Source organism: Astatotilapia calliptera, chromosome 3, assembly GCF_900246225.1.
Source record: "Astatotilapia calliptera chromosome 3, fAstCal1.2, whole genome shotgun sequence".
Lineage (NCBI taxonomy): Eukaryota > Metazoa > Chordata > Actinopteri > Cichliformes > Cichlidae > Astatotilapia > Astatotilapia calliptera.
Genome location: NC_039304.1, coordinates 32,938,888 through 32,956,220, shown reverse-complemented (window position 1 = coordinate 32,956,220; position 17,333 = coordinate 32,938,888). Strand labels below are relative to the sequence as shown.

Here is a 17,333-nt window from a genome sequence, read left to right as displayed (position 1 = left end):
CTGTCTGTGGGAGGGTTCGGGTGCCGATGAATTTTGCGGAGAAAAGGAGGTTCTTTTATGCCCCTCTGTACAAGCCCCCCTGTCTCTTCAGTCAGCTCCTCTGATAATATTTAACCAGAACAAGCGCTTGATGTCTGAAGAGAACAAAAGGTGTTATCTAGTCAATCCCCCCTCTTAACAGTCATTAACTTGATTAGGAGTTTAAATTGTTTGACTTTGCACTTTAATTGGTCTTAACACGCACATCAGTCAAGGGTTAATTTCTGATCCAGAGGGGATGTGCGTCACTGAGCTGAAGTAGTCAGTCAGTATTTTTCTGCTGTACTTTGCATGAGGAGGAAACAAAAGCAAGAACTGAAAGTGTGATTAATGTGTCCCAAATCCTTGTTCGTCTTGAACCTGTGCTCACATCCAGCTCTTTGTGACTGAACTTTGTGTTTTCTCTTCTTGACATGCTCGCTGCTTTCATCAGGCTGGAAGATTGAGTGAAGAGGAGGGGCATGTGAATCTGGGCCAGCTGATTGAAGGAATGAAGTTATTTAACTACTGTGAACATTTTGCTTTTGTCTCATTGATGCTCTTATTCAATATGTGACCATGATGTCAGCAAAAACCTTTGAAGCTGAAGTATGAGGAAAATAAGTTTATGATTTGAATACAAGGTAGAAATAAAAAAAGATGTCAGCTTTATAAAGGCCTTTATGGTTTGTGTGTGATTATTAAAACAACACACATTCCCAGCTTGTCAGAACTTCTATAATTAAGAATCATTATCAAGACATACTCAATGATTTGTTTGTTTCTGGGTATCTCAGCAACCATTTCTTCTGTTTCAAGAAAACAGCCCGAAGCTTCCAATATACCCTCTGCAGTGGTCGCTTCGCTCAGAGCCTCGCTGTCGTCACACAGATGCTGTCATCCAAGGTGTAAGAAGCCGCTGCAGTATTGTCCTAAACGATAGGTGTCGCCATTTAGTCAATAGTGGAGAAAACGTGCTAATAGGGAGCATAAGAAGTTAAAACCAGGAGCCAAGACTTTGTTAAGTGTTGACTTGTTGTTTTGCAAATTTCTTTCCACAAACTCAAGCTCCTAAACATATACAACATCTCACTCTGTGTATTTGTACATCTCTGAGCTTCTGTGCAGGATTATTCTTAAAATGGTGGTAATAACTGGCATGATCTGGACTTAAAAAGGCAATATTTGCCTGTCAGTTTGTTGTAGCTTAATAATATCCTAGATTAATAAAGTTATTCAGTTATTCAGAAAGGTGTTTAGAAATGCATTGGTGGTGGCGTTTAGGAAAGACTACTGAGTGTTTTAGGCCTGAAACTGGTGTTGCAACTTCCATTGTGGGAGGTCACAGGGTGAAAGTGCAGCAGTATAAAGAAACAGGTGTGCTGCATTTTTAACCCAGGACAAAATTAGAGCACTGCTTCCGAATGCACACAGCAAGTGTTTTTTTTTTCCATTAGATCTATTCTCTTCCTGTCAATTTGAAGGAGGAATGCATAGGAGGAAATGACGGTACTGAACGTGCCAATAATAGTCATTACATGCTGTCACAGCAAAATCTCCAGTGTTAAATTAACACTTTTGACAGTGTTATATGTTTAAAAGTAACCTAGTCAGTTTTGAAGATTAACAATGGCTAACACTGAGCAGTGCTGATTTTCTAACACTGGACTATTTCTAACATTTTGAGTTATTTTCCAGTGTTAGAAAATCAGCACTGCTCAGTGTTAGTCATTGTTAATCTTCAAAACTGACTAGGTTACTTTTAAACATATAACACTGTCAAAAGTGTTAATTTAACACTCAACAGTGTTGTATTTAACACCCAGAGGTATGGAACCATATAGACACTCTCTAGTGTTAATTTAACACTGGAGATTTTGCTGTGAATGTGTGGTTACATTTCTAGCGAACTGTATGACAGGTTATGGCGTAAGCTAAGGCGTAGGGTTTCAGATAGGTTTGTGGATAGGTTGACAAAATTTACATTACCTAGACCAAAACAGGCCACTGTGGACTTGTGGACATATGAAAACTATAACCAGTTAACCTCAGTGGTGTGTACAGAAAGTCTTAACTACAGACACCGACCCCTTGTTGATGTCTTCCATTTATTTGCTCTGCAAATTATAGTCTTTGTTTTCCTGCTCTCACTCAGGCTTATGCAGACATGACTGCTGTGTATAAGTAACCCAAAAGAACTTAGATGTAACAATTTCTTGATTGAAAGTTGTACATTTGTTTTGTGGATAAAGCTCATAAGGTAATTACATTTTATATTTGTGGTTGTGTGGGTGCAGAGAAGTCCTCAGCAAGAAAATACTGTATGTGACTCTAGTTCTTTTTGCACATCACCTAATCAAGTTCACCGCTACTAGCAAGACTGAAGTCTGTTGTGCCCATCTTGTGACATGTACCCTGTGCAGCATGAAGATAAAATATGAGTACATAGGATGGTGAGTAACCACCCACAACATGGGAATCACTCGGCTTCACTTTCATGACAGGCTTTATACATTCATTTTTTAAAGTGATGTGGTTTTAATAGTCAGCCCAGTCTTATTCCATACCCACATCAACACCATGCACCATTACATTATTAAGTAGCCTAGTGGAAGTCCAACTGGATTGTTTGTTCACCATCTTGCCTTGCATATAAAACTGTATACATTTTGTTTTTATTAACATAGGTAACATCCGACATCCTGAGCAATAATATAAACCTGCCCAGGTTAGGGCAGACAAACCAAGTGACGGCTGGACATCAGCTGTTCCCACCTGAGGAACTGGTATGGGTGCAGGAAATGGCTGGACCTTAGTCGCCCTGGGAACAGGAACAGGTGGACAGGTATGCTCGGGGATGATCACAGGAAGACGAACAGTCTTCACAGCCACAGGTTGGGAGGCATGAACAGTCTTGTTGACGACTGGTCAAACATTACAAAAAGTTTCTATAGATGAAGGCGGGACAGCACAAACAGTTTCTGGGAAAGCTGACTCAAAAACATGGAGAACAGATTCAAACCGACACAACTGTGGAACACAAAACTCAACCTGATATGAAGCACTCAGATCAAATAGCCAGCTTAAAAATAGAGGATGCCTTCTAAAATGTCCTTAACATTTCAAACAGTATCAATTATTAATCATGGCAAAAGCGACTGAAACCAAGTGAAAGCATGTGGGCTGGGAAGCCATTTCAGCATTATATTATCATGTTATGGTCACGTCATTCTGTCATGTGATTAGAACTTACTGATTACTGAGCAGACAGGGCACACATACAAGGTGGGAATGACAATGGTGTGACAAAGAACAGAGGGAAACTGAGGACTTAAATAGACATGATTAAGAGACACAGCTGGGGAAGAGAAGGCACAGGTGAACAGAACCAATTAATGAGCAAGAAAGAAGCAAAACTGAAAAACAACCCACACAGGAGAAGAGACTATCAAACTATAACAGGCAACACTGAGACTGAGGCTAACACACGTGAACCTGACAGGCCAAAGTAAACACAAAGACAAAACATGGAAGAAACACAGAAACACAGACTTGGCATCGGGATCGTAGGAGGGCTGGAAAAAGAATAGCAAAGAATATGATGAATGCAAAATCAGAATAAAAACCCAAGCAAAGCAAAGGTAAAGTTTAAACTGAAAACTATAACAAAGTCAAATGGAAACTATCAAACAGAAAACAGTCCCAAATATAAAACGCAGGGTACAAAACCCAGAATCGTGACACTTAAGTTATGCTGGAATGTTGACAAACCGGTTAGAATAGGCAGTGAAAGAAAACTATCACAATGACACCTCTGCTTATTGTAAATACAACTTTACTGTGAGTGAACAGGATGGCAGCCTGGATCCTCTTGGTGTGTGCGCTCATCACTCTGCAAGGTGAGCCCTAATCTTTAACAGCTTTTTTGGTTTTGTTAGAGCTATTTTGTACAATGTTTGAGAATCCGGGTAATGATGGTTTTGTATTGAAGTGTATTGTGTAAAAAATGTAAGAGAAAGTAAAGCAAAACAAACCCTCTGCTGTCAGTATGAACTTTATGAAAACAGGAATTACAGCAATACTGCTTCACTAAACAGACGTACTGTTGGTTATCAGCGATGCTTAAACTATTTTTGTTAACCTTTTGCTTAGTAACTTAGTAACAACAAGTCTTCACTGTGTCAGAACAAACCACAATGTAACATCACAATGCAGAAAGTTTTTCATGTATTCGACAGAAATACAGTGCGGCCTGCATCAAGTCAAATTTGTTGACTTGAAATAATGAGAGTAAAATGTGATCCACTTAGCTGTATTTACAGTTACGGAAAAGTTAAGGAAAAAAAGGTAAAGTAAGGGAAAAAAGCTGTAACTCTAGTGTCCCCATGTGGCTGTTGTTACACACTTATGGCAACATTCACAAAGGTTATAATTTCTAGTAACTTCTTCTCTTATTCTTACAGGCTCAAAGGCTCAGGGTGAGCACATCACATTTCATATATACCATACAACTGTGTAAATACTCTGAATGTTCATATTCCAGTGTGACTAAAATCAAGCATGAGAAATTTTATTGCATATCACCTGACACCCAGCTGTCTTTGCTCTGTCAGATTGTGGGGTGGCACCTCTCAATACAAGAATAGTGGGTGGTCAGAATGCCCCAGCTGGGTCATGGCCCTGGCAGGTGAGCGTACACTATCAATCATCTCACATCTGTGGAGGCACCCTCATCAGTGACCAGTGGGTGCTCACAGCAGCTCACTGCATTATAACGTAAGATATACTCTTTGTTTCATTCTGTATTGCACGTTTTTACCGGAAGCCTATGTGGGAACATTGTGTTCAAATTCAGTATTTTAGAGACCAAAAAAAAAGCCGTCAGATTATTTATGTTGCCCAGCAGACCTCAAAGAAAACCAAACATCAGTGAGAGACTCAAAAAACAAGTGAAGCATGTGAATTAAAAGTTGAGTAAAATATCCTGCTAGACGTGTTCACAGAGCAGTTTTAATAAAGTTAGCTGATACAAATCAATACTTGTTGGTTACAGATAACTAGCATAACTAACATACAAGTTCAACCAGTTCACTATTGTGCAGAAGGTGTTTCTTCAGTGAATAATGGTGATTCCAGCTCATCAGAACAAATATTTATGTTAATAAACTATTAAAAGAACGGCTGTACAAAATCAAATTAACATATTTACGTCTGGCCTTCAGTGCTATTTGTACCTCTAAATGTTGAAATGAGTTATTTCCTGTATGTTATCTTGAATACAATGTTGCTAAGTGGCACTCGTCTTCTGGTGCTTAAACTGCTGAACAGGCAAGCAAACAATAGTAATGTACTGATGCAACAAAAACCCCCAATTTGTGCTTTACATAGGATCTACTTTCTTTCTACAAACTTGCTGCCACAAACCATAAATGTGCAGAAGGAAGTGTTTGTCTAAGTGTGACTACAGGCTTGTTCCTGAGACAGAATGATAAGGTGTCAACACTGATAGCAGTGTTAGCTGGCGGTACCTTTTATAGATGTAATCAGTAAAAAAATTTTGTCAAGAAGTGGCTCTTTCCTTTACATCTAATCCTCAAACCTGGTGATGTTTCACTGCTTTGCTTTGACATCTGATTGATAAACAAGAATTTCACGCTTAAGATGTTTTCCTCGTAACTTGAACTTTTGCTTGTTGCACAATAGTCAACCTGTGTGATAACAATTTTGCACCATGACAGGCGTCTGCCAACGGATGAAGAAATATCCTCTTAGCATGTCTTCCTGTCGTGTCATACACAGTACATTTAAAGGTCACACATTCAGACTAGTCACCCTGACTTTAGTGAAAATAACATGCTAAGTTAAACCTGATGCTGTGAGGGTGAATTGACCTAATTAATCCAGTTCAGTAGCTTGTTGAAGCATGTATATGTACAGAATACTTTATGGCCGACTGCAAGGTGCTGTGGTCCTGTGGGTGTTAAAATCGTCACGCCTACACCACATGATCGACTGGTGGTTTGAAGTGTGTGTGCTGACATGCTGCGTTTGTTTTTTACCATACATGGAAGTGTACATTATGGACACATTTTCTCCATTTTTATCTTATCGATTCAAAGGAAACTTTGCAAAGGTTTTGTGGTTTGTTCAAAGGAAACTGTTGCAAACATGAACAATGTTTCCATGCTTTGTTTTGTTTCTTTCTTAGAGAGAAGACGCTTTCTCCTGGCAGCTCTTTCTTCTTTCTTCAGTCTTTTTTTAATTGTACCGTGATGAGCTCTAACATTTAGCACGCTACCCGGGCCTCTATACCCTGAGATCTAACCCCTTTTTTAAAGTGAACATTTGCTGGGACATCCAATCCTGGATAGATTGTGCCATTGTGTGAATGCACACCTGAATGCTCCAGACCAGCAAATTGCCAGAACATCAGAACTCCTGATGATCAGATAAGCACCTATTGCTACTGATCCTTGTAATTCCTATCCAGTCAGTGGGATGTGCTAAGTTTTACAGGACTGCGCAGAGTCCTGTAAAAAACGCTCTTTTTCCTGGATGGACTTTGCTGTTATGTAAATACTGCTGGGTATTATGAGGCAGGAACTCACACGATCTATTTCAGTTCCTTCACGCTGTAAGTTCTGTCACAGTGTTTGATACAATGCACATACAAAAGTCATGTGGTAAAGGAAGTGAGTCTTGGTACATAAGTAGGTCAAATGCAAGGCTTTCACTCACTCACACAAGATTGTGTCATGTGTAAAATAAGTTAAATTTTTTCTTTAGACTTTTTAAACTTATTTTTTTCTGCATTTCTGTGCAATTTGCGTAATTTGATCCAACAAAGCCTCTACATTACATTTATAAAAGTGCCCTACTTTCCCTTAACATGAACCCAAGTGGGAATTCAGTTTTGACTTTTGTCTTCTGGGTGAACGTCTTGTGTCTGGCCCATTCATCCAGCAAAACCTGCACTACACTGGTCTTTTTGTTCTCTCGAAGGATTTCCTAGTCTTTCTGCCAGAAGGCAAATATCCAGGTCAACACCTAACTGAAACTTAGTGGTGGTGGCTCATTTTACTGCCTAATTAGCAACATATCTGCTTAATTAGCAGTCAGATCAGTCACCAGGAATTAATTTTGACTCAAACAGGTTCACCCAATACACTGTTTGTAATGACCCAAATAAAGGTCTCCTAATTCCTTATTTATATGCTTCATGTCTTTCCAGTCTTGGTGATACATGAGCATACTGCAAGATAAGGGCTTTTAATTTTATGTTTTATTGCTTATTCTTACTTATGTAAAAGCATTTTTGGCTTTACTTGAAAGTCGGAGAAAAAAGTAATCTATTAGACATTACTCATTACTTTTTAAAAAAAGCTAATGCATTACACTACTTAACTACTCCCTTGAAAAAAAAATTGTCACACTACTTGTTACATTCCTTCTGCATCGCTGCATAACAAGACCTGATATACATTTTCACATAATAACCAATATATACCTTAGGCTACATTATGCAGATAACTGAGCAACTTGGGTAACACAACTAAACACATAATTATAACTGTAACCTGATTAGTCAGTTCAGTGCAGTAATGTGCTACATTAATGTATTACAGAATGTGACCACAGTATGTTTTGCACAGCTGTAATGACGCTGTAATAAGTGGGATGCATTACTTTTTAACCTTTTACTTTGTAACTTTGCTTTGTTGTAACACACTTTGATAACACACTGTCTCATAAATGAAGCGTTTCTTCATTTTAAACTTGCATGATACATCTACAGTCTAAAGATAGCTCAATGCACTCTACATAGATCTCATACATAGACTTCTATAAATATAAGTCTCATGTTCAAACCAAGACGTGGCCAAGTATAGACAGTAAATAATTTAAATAACAAGTTACTGTCCCTGTGTGGGCTGGTTTTAATTATACAGTTGCAAGAAAACCAAATTTGAAAGGGATCATGCAAAGATCATGTTGTGTTGTGTTTGGATCTTTCAATTTGGGCCAAAATTGGACACTGGTACTCAAGGCCTGGAGTTCAACACCTGTGCTCTATACACAGCTGTGAAACTAGTGAAGGAGAAAAATGAGAATTAAACAGAAAAACAAAAGACAAAAACACTGAGATCTGTAGATTAACAATAAACCTGATGTGGGAAACTGGAGGATACAGGAGGCCGAAGAAATAAATAGAAACACAATAGAACCACTATATTTAACAAGGAACAAGGAAAACATGTTTACTCATATCAATTCTTACTATCCACAAAAAACTACGTTGGGCCCTATGTACCAGTGTATACATGCAAAGAAAGTACTTTTTGCACAAAATTACCACCCATATAAGCTACTTTTCTGTGTCATAACTCTGTATTAATGTGTTTGTTAGATAATTTAACTCAGTAGTGGTTATGGAAGGTCTGTGGCAGTTCTATTTGTTTGCACAACACGTACAAGTTCAGTTGGGGAAATATTGATGGTTTATATGCATAGTTAAAAGTTTTGATTACATAGGTAGAAAGTTTTTTTCACAGTTAGCTTCTGACCCTGTGGTTTGTGAAGTTAGTATAAGTCAGGGTGACCCATAAACACACTGTTTATCTAGTTCATCACTTGGGTTTGATTGACTTTGATTGGGCACAAGCTTCTGTCGTCACACCTGGTTTTGTTGTTTTTTTGTAAATTCGCACACATGTTTCTATCGGGCAGCATGGAGTTGCGGTGTTGCCGCTGTCACCATTCACCGAGAAGGTCAAGGGTTCAAATCAGGTTCAAGCCTTTCTGTGTGGAGTCTGCCTCATCTGCCTCCGTCTGTGTGGCACCTGGGTCTACTCTCAGCTCAAAAACATGCATGAAGTTAGATTAATTGGTCATTATAATTTGGCCGTACATGTGAATGGTTGTCCTGCCCACAGCGTTCCCTGCCTTTTACCCCATGACAGCTGGATTAGGCTCATGTGACTCTGAATTGGATGAGATAATGGATGTATGTTTGCACTAGTGGTTAAATACAATAAAAACCAATTGCCAACAAAATAGGTCATGACAGGTTTGAGAAAATATTCTAAATCCATGGACTGATTTCATTATTATTCATTTAATACAGAAACTAACTGAGTGCATGGACGCTCTACTTTGGGAGAGAGACTCAGGCTGGGCCTAACACTCATGAGGTGAAACAGAGTGTGTCGCAGGTCTTTGTCCACCCTAACTACAACAATTCTTACTTGAACAACGACATTGCCTTGATGAAGCTCAGCAGCCCTGTCAACTTCACTGACTACATCAGACCTATCTGCCTGGCAAGTAGCTCCAGTCAGTTCTACAACTCCACATCCTGCTGGTCCACTGGCTGGGGCAAACTCAGAGAGAATGGTGAGATTTTTATTTAATCTGTGTAGCTGGTGGAGGTGGAAGCATCATATCAGGTTTTTTCTAGTCTCGCTTTGCCACTTAAATTCGTATTTGCATGTCAACTGTCAGGGGCTGGGTCTGTGACCCAGTGTGTTTCTTATTGTCAAGCTTGTTTTGTAATGTCTCTCAATGTTTCCTGTTTTATTTTGAAAAGCCAGGATTTTTCATGTTCAATGTGTTTTGTTCGACTTCCCCCGTGGTGTCATTATGTCTATTACAGTCAGCTGTTTCTCCATGTGTTTCCACTTCCCCTGAAATGGCCCTCAAAGTGGCCCGCATGCGCAAAAGAAGACGTCACACACAACGCGTTCTTTGTTACTTCCTTTAAAAGTTGTTGCTATTAAAGTTTTTCACCCTGCAAGGTGCGCAGTTCACATATTCGCATAATACTTTTTGGTGCCTGAACTGCTAGACAGATGCACAAACTGTTTGTTGCTGACGGGAATGTCAGTTTTTTGTGGGAGTTTAGATATTGAATAATCATATCATCATTCGTGTTATCGTTTGCACATATCCATTGAAAATACTTTTGAATTCGTAAGACTGGACGAGAGTGGACTCATTTCATGTTTTGCCTTTCACAGAGACTTTGCCAGCTAATGCACCCCTCCAAGAAGTTCAGATTCCTGTTATTGGAAACAAACAGTGCAGCTGCAATTATATCCCAGCAAAAGATGCGAACATCACTCAGCAAATGATTTGTGCGGGGCAACAGAACAAAGGAGCATGCCAGGTTAAAACAAAAGCAAATTGTTGTAATATGTATTCTCCCTTACAGAAAAACCCGTTTATTTATTTATTTATTTATTTTTTGCAATTTCAGCCCTATAATGTAAATATAGGCTTTTTTAGTTTTGAGAATATGCTGTTTCAGTCCCCTTCTTAATGTTTGTGTTTTATCCTACTCTTTTCAGGGGGACTCAGGTGGACCCTTGCAGTGCAAACAGGGTTCCAAGTGGATTCAGGCTGGTATTACCAGTTTTGGAGTACCTTGTGCTCAGGCAGGTTTCCCTGAGGTCTACGCTCGAGTGTCTGAATTCCAGACTTGGATCACAAATCAAGTAGCGGGGGCCAATGTGGGCTTTGTGAGCTTTACTTCTAGTGGCACCGACACAGACAGCAGCTTTGTGTGTCGCAGCAACAACTCCACTGGCAGCACTAACTCTGGAAATTCAGCCACGTTTGCACCTGAGCTTGGATTTTTTATCTTCTCAGTGAAAATGTTGCTAGACTGCATTTTAGTTTAACACTAAAAATATCTCCTCTTCTGCTCTTTTTGTCTTTAAAGGTGTCTTTAAAGGTACAGTGCATAAACTAGCACCCACTCATATGTATTTTTGACTGAATGAATAAAGTTTATGACGATGCATGAATTTGTTAGATGTAATGGCACACTAATCGATGTATATTTATTGCAACAAAGTGTTTTTCTATCATATAATCTCAAAAAATACTTATGTAAATTGGTAATTGTTTTTTAAAGTATTTTGATTTTAAAAAACATTATAGTCAACTATAACATAACTGCACTGTAGCTCGGGTGGATCAGCTTTTCTTTTCTTTCACTACACTCACTACATCAATATTTTTTCTTTTGTTAATTACTTTATAAATCAATTTGTGTTTTCAGCCAAACTAGAGTGCCTTGGATATGGAAACAAGCTAAAATTAAAGGTTCTAATTCTGATTTGCTGGTGTTACTGAACATTATGTACAAGACTGGAAGAGATATGCAGAAGATATATGAATATATAAATATGCTCAGTTGTGTATGTTTGGACGTAACGTACAACATCTACTAGATTTTTGGTTTTGGCTTTTTTTCTTCCTGTTATAGATTTTTAATTCAGAGGCTGCTCATGTCATTTTAAACCTTCCCAGAACTCTGAAATATGAGTTTTATTTTAGTGATCTGAGTATTTGAGGAGACAGGGAAATTGTGGGTGGGAACATTTGGGGAAGCAATTTTTAAGAGAGGTTCTGCATTGATACACTGATGGATGTGGTCACGATGACTTCTGTCTCGGGCTTGTGAGCTGTCACCAGTTATGCTCTTTGAAACCGTACTTTATGGTCAAAGGCTTGATCTGAAACTGCAACTGATGCACCCAATGACATTTTCTTTGTCCAAGAGAACGGCTGACACCTTTAAATTTGACATGTAGCTCTTCCTGTTACGCCATGCTCCAATCTAATCAGAGAAAATGGAAATTTTAGATCAAGAAAACAATATTTTAAACTCAGGCTTCTTAAATAAACCTGGATGTATCAAGGATCGTTAAAGTGGCTTATCTCCTGTTATGTTTGATGTATGTCCTGTTACATTATTAGATAATCATCAGATACTCATAGTGCCAAATCACAACAACAATTGCCTTGTGGCACTTTATGTTGTAAGGTAAAGACCCTGCAATACTACAAAGAAAACATAGTAAACCCCAACAATCATACTGACTCCCTATGAGCCAGCGCTTTGGCGACAGTGGGAATAAAAAAACTTCCTTTATCAGGAATAAACCTCCAGGAGAACCAGGCTGAGTGAGGGGTGACGGGTAGGGAGATGAGAGGAGGACAGGACAAAGACATGCTGTGGAAGAGAGCCAGAGTTTAATAATAACTTATAATTAAATTTAGAGAGGTGTATAAAACATAGTGATTGAAAAAGGTTACTGAAGAAGAAACACTCATGGGAATCCCGCAGCAGCCTGTTGCAGCATAACTAAGGGAGGATTCAGGATCACCTTATCCAACCATAAGTATGTGCTTTTATCAAAAAGGAATGTTTTAAGCCTAATCTTAAAAGCAGAGAGGGGGTCTGAAGGCTCTGCCTCCCATTCTACTTTTAAAGGTCATGAAGATAAGATGTGAGGAGCAGGATTTTAAATTCAATTCAGGATTTAACAGGGAGCCAATGAAGGGAAGCCAGTATAGGAGAAAGATGATGTCTCTTTGTAGTCCCCGTCAGTACTCGTGCTGGAACATTTGGGATCAACAACTCCAAGATGTTTGTAACCTGCACTAAAGCTGCTTCTTTACTGTGACGAGCTCTGAAACCTGACTGAAAATCTTCAAATAAACCATTGCTCTGCAGATGATCAGTTGTTTTAAAATTACTGAAGAATTTCTAATACAAAAGTACATAGCCAGATAATACAGACAATTTGATCATGTTTAAAATTCAAACATTAATTAATGATAGAACTTATTTGAGCAGCTGCTCTATGACAACCCCCATTAATGTTTAAATAGCTGGGACTCTCCACCATTTGGTTTCAGAACTGAAAAAGATTCTTAGATGAGAGGTGAAACCTCTTCATGGACCCAAAGGAGTCCAGTAGGTTTCTATCAAAGCTCCTTGGACTATCATGACCTGGATTAGTGAAAACCTACAAAGACAAACTCCTGTTCAAGCCTTTTATATATGAGGGGCAGCCAGTCAGAAGACAGCTGAGAATTAAATTGGGCCTCCAAAGCCCCAGTATAAAATGTATTATTTTATTTATTTGTTATTTAGGATTTATTCCATCTCCTGCAGTTGAAGTTGGTTATTATGTACTTTTTCAAAGTACTACTGAATTCCCTGACTATAAGGGGAAGGTTTCTGCGTTGACTGTTTTTCTTAATGTTTCTACTTTTTATGTGCAAACAGTTCAACTAGTAACAAAGAATCAATCCTCTAGGGATCCGAAACAGTTAGAACAGAGGTTTTAGAATAACAGTAACAAGGACATATTTTACTTCTGTTTGGTAATTTGCTACCTTACAGTCCCATCAGCAAACTTCATTTGCTAATAAAAATAAAGCTAGATCAGTAAACCGCGTAAGGCTACTTCTGCTTGAAGTGCAATTATTATGGCATCTGACAGTGTTAGTTTAATGGGAACTTAAATGTTGAGCAGTGAGAAGTAAAACACAAAGTAAAACCAGAAAAAGGAAGGAAAGCATCACGCTACGGTAAATACTTTATTCCATGGTAACAGTATAAATCATATACTGAACTTACTGGAAGCAGACCAAGGAAAATAGTACAAGTTGTGTAAAAACAGTGTGGGAATCTTCACCTGAAAAAAGGTGTTTAAAAATAAAAGCTAAGGGAATGGAGGAAGAACGTGTTTTAGTCTTCTAGCTGCAGCAACCACTCAAAGCTTTTTTCTTTCTTTCTCTTTTGCTTCCTACTGAGATGTAAAAGTGCTGCTGTTTCTGTTGTAGCGTTTAATAGTAGAGTGTGAATTTCATAGGTGGTGCCTTAAGGGACGTGTCCTTTTCCGTGATGATGTAATAATGGAGGGGTAGGGGTGGAAAAAGGGTGGTTATGCTTAATAAGCATGATTAGCCACAAACAGTGACTCTCCACCAGCAGTGCTGGCTCCAGAGGAAACATATTTGCCCACACTGGCCTGGCTGTTAGCCTGTAAGATAGAAAATATGATATTATTTAATGCACAAGAGGACTCTAGAGCATGAGTTTGATGTTAATAATAATAATACAACTCTTTCATATAGCTTTATATTTTAGTTACACAGTTCATATTCAGACATACCAGAGCTCTCTTTACAAACTCTTCTTGGCATGCCTTTCCGTTCTCCTTCTTCCCACCCCAGGCTTTCAGGGCAGAGGCCTGCAGTGCACGGCCATATGAGAAGGTGAGTGCCCAGGGCTTGTGCAGGGGGCACAGGTTCATGGCGTTCAGGTTGACAGAGGCCTCCTCCTCACTCTGACCACCAGACAGGAAGGTAATACCTGCAAAGCAGGTAGAGTTTAGCAACCCAGATTGCAGATCTAATGCAGATTAGTCATAAAAGATTATGTCTAAAAAAGTGTAAAAGTGTGCATATCAGCAAGCGTGTGATGTACTTTCTTACCAGGAACTGCAGGGGGAACAGTGCGGCGCAGGGCAGTAACAGTTGCCATGGCAATCTCCTGGTTGGTGTACTTGTGTGAGCAAGAGTGTCCAGCGGTAACCATGTTGGGTTTGAGCAGGGTACCCTCCAGGTAGACGTGGTGGTCGGACAGGGCCTTGTAGACGGCAGCCAGGACCTTCTCAGTGACGTACTGACAACGCTTCAGGTCATGGTCACCATCAGGAAGAATCTCAGGCTCAACAATGGGGACAATACCGTGCTAGGAAAGGCAAGGACACAAAGACAGGGTAAAATAGGAGCTCATATTAAGAAGACAAGACCTGAAATCCAAAAGTGAAGACTTTAAAAATTTAATGTTATGCTGCCTTGATAATACTATGACATAGCATTAATTTGGAGAAAAGTTTTTTGAGCTTGTTGGCACATTATGAGGTTTCCTCATTGTGTGTTTTTACCCATGCAGGAAGTATGCGTGTGGCATGATCATATCAAATGCACAAGCAAAAACAGCAAAAATATTTTAATGTTTTTTTTTTTAAATAGACCCAATAATAGATCTTGTAAAATTCAGTTAAACTGGGTTATCTGTCTGTTGTGTCTTACCATCTGGCAGATGCTGGCATAGCGAGCCAGGACATTGGCATTCTCTATGATAGCCAGTCTTGAGGGTGTGGTGGGGGTGATCTTCAGAACACAACGCCACTTGGCGAAGTCAGCACCATCCTTCTTGTACTGGGCGCAACGCTCATAAAGCCCATCGAGACCTGTTAGGAAGGACAAACATACACAATACGTTAGATAAAGATATTAAAAGATAATTATGTAATACGGATGATGTCTGGATCTTTTCTGTGCTCACCCTGGGTGGTTGTCTCGCCATTGGTTCCTGCCAGGGGGACAACACCTTTGTCGACCTTGATACCCACCACCATGCCTCTTTCTTTGAGGTATTGAGGGAAAGGCTTGCCATCGTCGGTCTTCTGGTACATGGTCTCGTGGAAGAGGATAACGCCACCAATACAGGGATTGATGCGGTCGTCAGCAGTGAAGAGGAGCTGGCGGTACAGCCTCCTGTTCTCCTCAGTGTTCTCAGCATTGATGCTCTGGAAGCGCTTGGCCACACTGCCTGGAGGTTATAGAAACAGATAAAATCAGATTGACTATAAAAACATAGTATATTATTAGGTGTTGGAAGCCACAGTCTGTCTGCACGTTTGCAGAAATGTTTCAGTTCAGGTCTGAGAAAACACACACAGTGAAACCAGTTTCAACTGTAGCCTAACTGCAATCCTTTAAGCCATAGTTTTTGGCAACTGTTGAGTTGACTGTCCCAAAGAACTGATTGTTAGTATATAGGTTCATTTTCTTACCAGTTGACTCATCTGCGGCAAGGATTCCTTTGCCTGGAGCCACAATCTTCAGAGCAATATCATTGAGCTCCTTCTTTTGCTCAGGAGTGAGGAAAGGGTATGCGTGAGGCATCCTGACTCTTGATATAAATAGAGGGAAGACAAAAATTTGAGAAATTAATAATGAACATGACACAGGGGTTATACATTTTTACAGTGCGCCAAGGCGAAAGGTTATACTGCACTGCATATCTGCTTTTGAGTGTAACAGTTTCAGGGTATATGTGTGGGAAACTGCTAGATGAAAGGAGCACAGAACATCGGGTTGATTGTGTGAAGGAAGTGGTAAAAAAAAAACAAAACGTCTGGCTCATGGTTTTATGTTTTCCTGTCAGACTATCTTTTGCTAAAACAACCCAGACCAGCTTGTGTCCTACATGCGACAGCAGCTGTTTAAGCTTTAACTGCTGCAGCAGCTTGTGCGCTGGTTTCACACTATTCCCCAGGCACAATATGTAACCTCACAGAGGATCCAGTGTCAGAGAACTACCACAAATCCCCCTCCACCACCATCACATGCCCCACCCTCCATGCATCTGACCACCCTTAAAAAATCGTGTGCACGTCCGTGACCTATTCCATTTTCTAGCCTCTTATCCCTGACCTTTCCATTCCCCTCCACAGCCCCCCTTCCCTCACCATTCCTCTTGACTGGCCTCTATCGCATACCTCCTCCAACTGTCACCCTGTTGCCACTATCAATACGTTAGACTAAATATACCCAGTGTACCCAGTATACTGCTTGCATGAGGCAGTGAGTGCACTGTAGCTCATGTAGCATGAATGGGCTGCATAAAAGAAAATGTGCAGCGTTCCACCCGGCTGTTGATGAGGCATGCCACATTGCAGAAGGCAGTCTAGATGAATTTATCTAGTAAAGCAAGAAATTAGTCAGACTATTGAGTCACCACTGACCAACGATTCAATGGAAACTTTGCATCAGATAAAGGTAGGTGACTGAAGTTTACCAAAAATGATCAGCTTTGTTTAATATCAAGGGAGAATCGTTCTCACAGTTCATCACAATCATTATTTAATGTTGTTATACTATAGAAAGTGATGAGATATTTTCATCTGTCTAGCATCTGGTTCATTGACGTTGAAGTAACAAAAAAAAAAAAGACGCACACTTGCATTTAACCAACAGACATGAACCTGCGGGTTACACTGATATAGTTCGAGTCATGTTAACCACACAGTTGTGAAAGCTACAAGAAGATGCATAACACTGTTTTTATTTTATCTCTGGTATACAGGTCATAAGCCTCTCATTATGCCAAGGCTTTATAACATAACATTCAATAGCTAACCAACAAATCCACTTGAAATGCTGTTTTTTTCATGGGCATGAATTCAATCTTTTACCTTTGAGGTTGCGAGGAGAGCTGAGAGAAGAGAGAAGAAGGGAGAAGATCCGGCCTTCGTCTGCGACACCCCTGCAAGCCTGCTGGCCCTTGTATTTATCCTCCCATTGTGACCCCTCACATTTCAGCTGCCCAACTATAAAAAGAACAGGATGCAACCAGAGATGGCTTGTGACATTCAGCAGGACTGGGGCTGGAGTAACGTGCTAGCAAGCAGCCACTCAAAGGGCAAAGAGTGTTTCAGTGA

At 39.8% G+C, this 17,333-nt stretch overlaps 2 protein-coding genes across 2 annotated transcripts; one reads left to right on the top strand and one right to left on the bottom strand.

The window, feature by feature from the left end:
• Positions 1–3,863: 3,863 nt before the first annotated feature.
• LOC113013037 (polyserase-2) lies at positions 3,864–10,848 on the top strand. The gene is given in 6 exon segments (XM_075410365.1): positions 3,864–3,917; positions 4,482–4,496; positions 4,632–4,794; positions 9,143–9,411; positions 10,035–10,183; positions 10,365–10,848. Coding segments are annotated over 6 exon segments (975 nt in total). The 5' UTR covers positions 3,864–3,871; the 3' UTR covers positions 10,698–10,848.
• A 2,545-nt stretch (positions 10,849–13,393) lies between these two features.
• Positions 13,394–17,167, bottom strand: aldoab (aldolase a, fructose-bisphosphate, b). The gene is made up of 7 exons (XM_026162918.1): positions 17,088–17,167; positions 15,684–15,802; positions 15,173–15,439; positions 14,917–15,077; positions 14,314–14,572; positions 13,992–14,191; positions 13,394–13,859 (listed from the first exon to the last, which is right to left on the bottom strand). Exons 2-7 carry the CDS (start codon positions 15,793–15,795, stop codon positions 13,767–13,769), a joined length of 1,092 nt encoding a protein of 363 aa, XP_026018703.1. The 5' UTR covers positions 15,796–15,802; positions 17,088–17,167; the 3' UTR covers positions 13,394–13,766.
• Between the last annotated feature and the right edge of the window lie 166 nt (positions 17,168–17,333).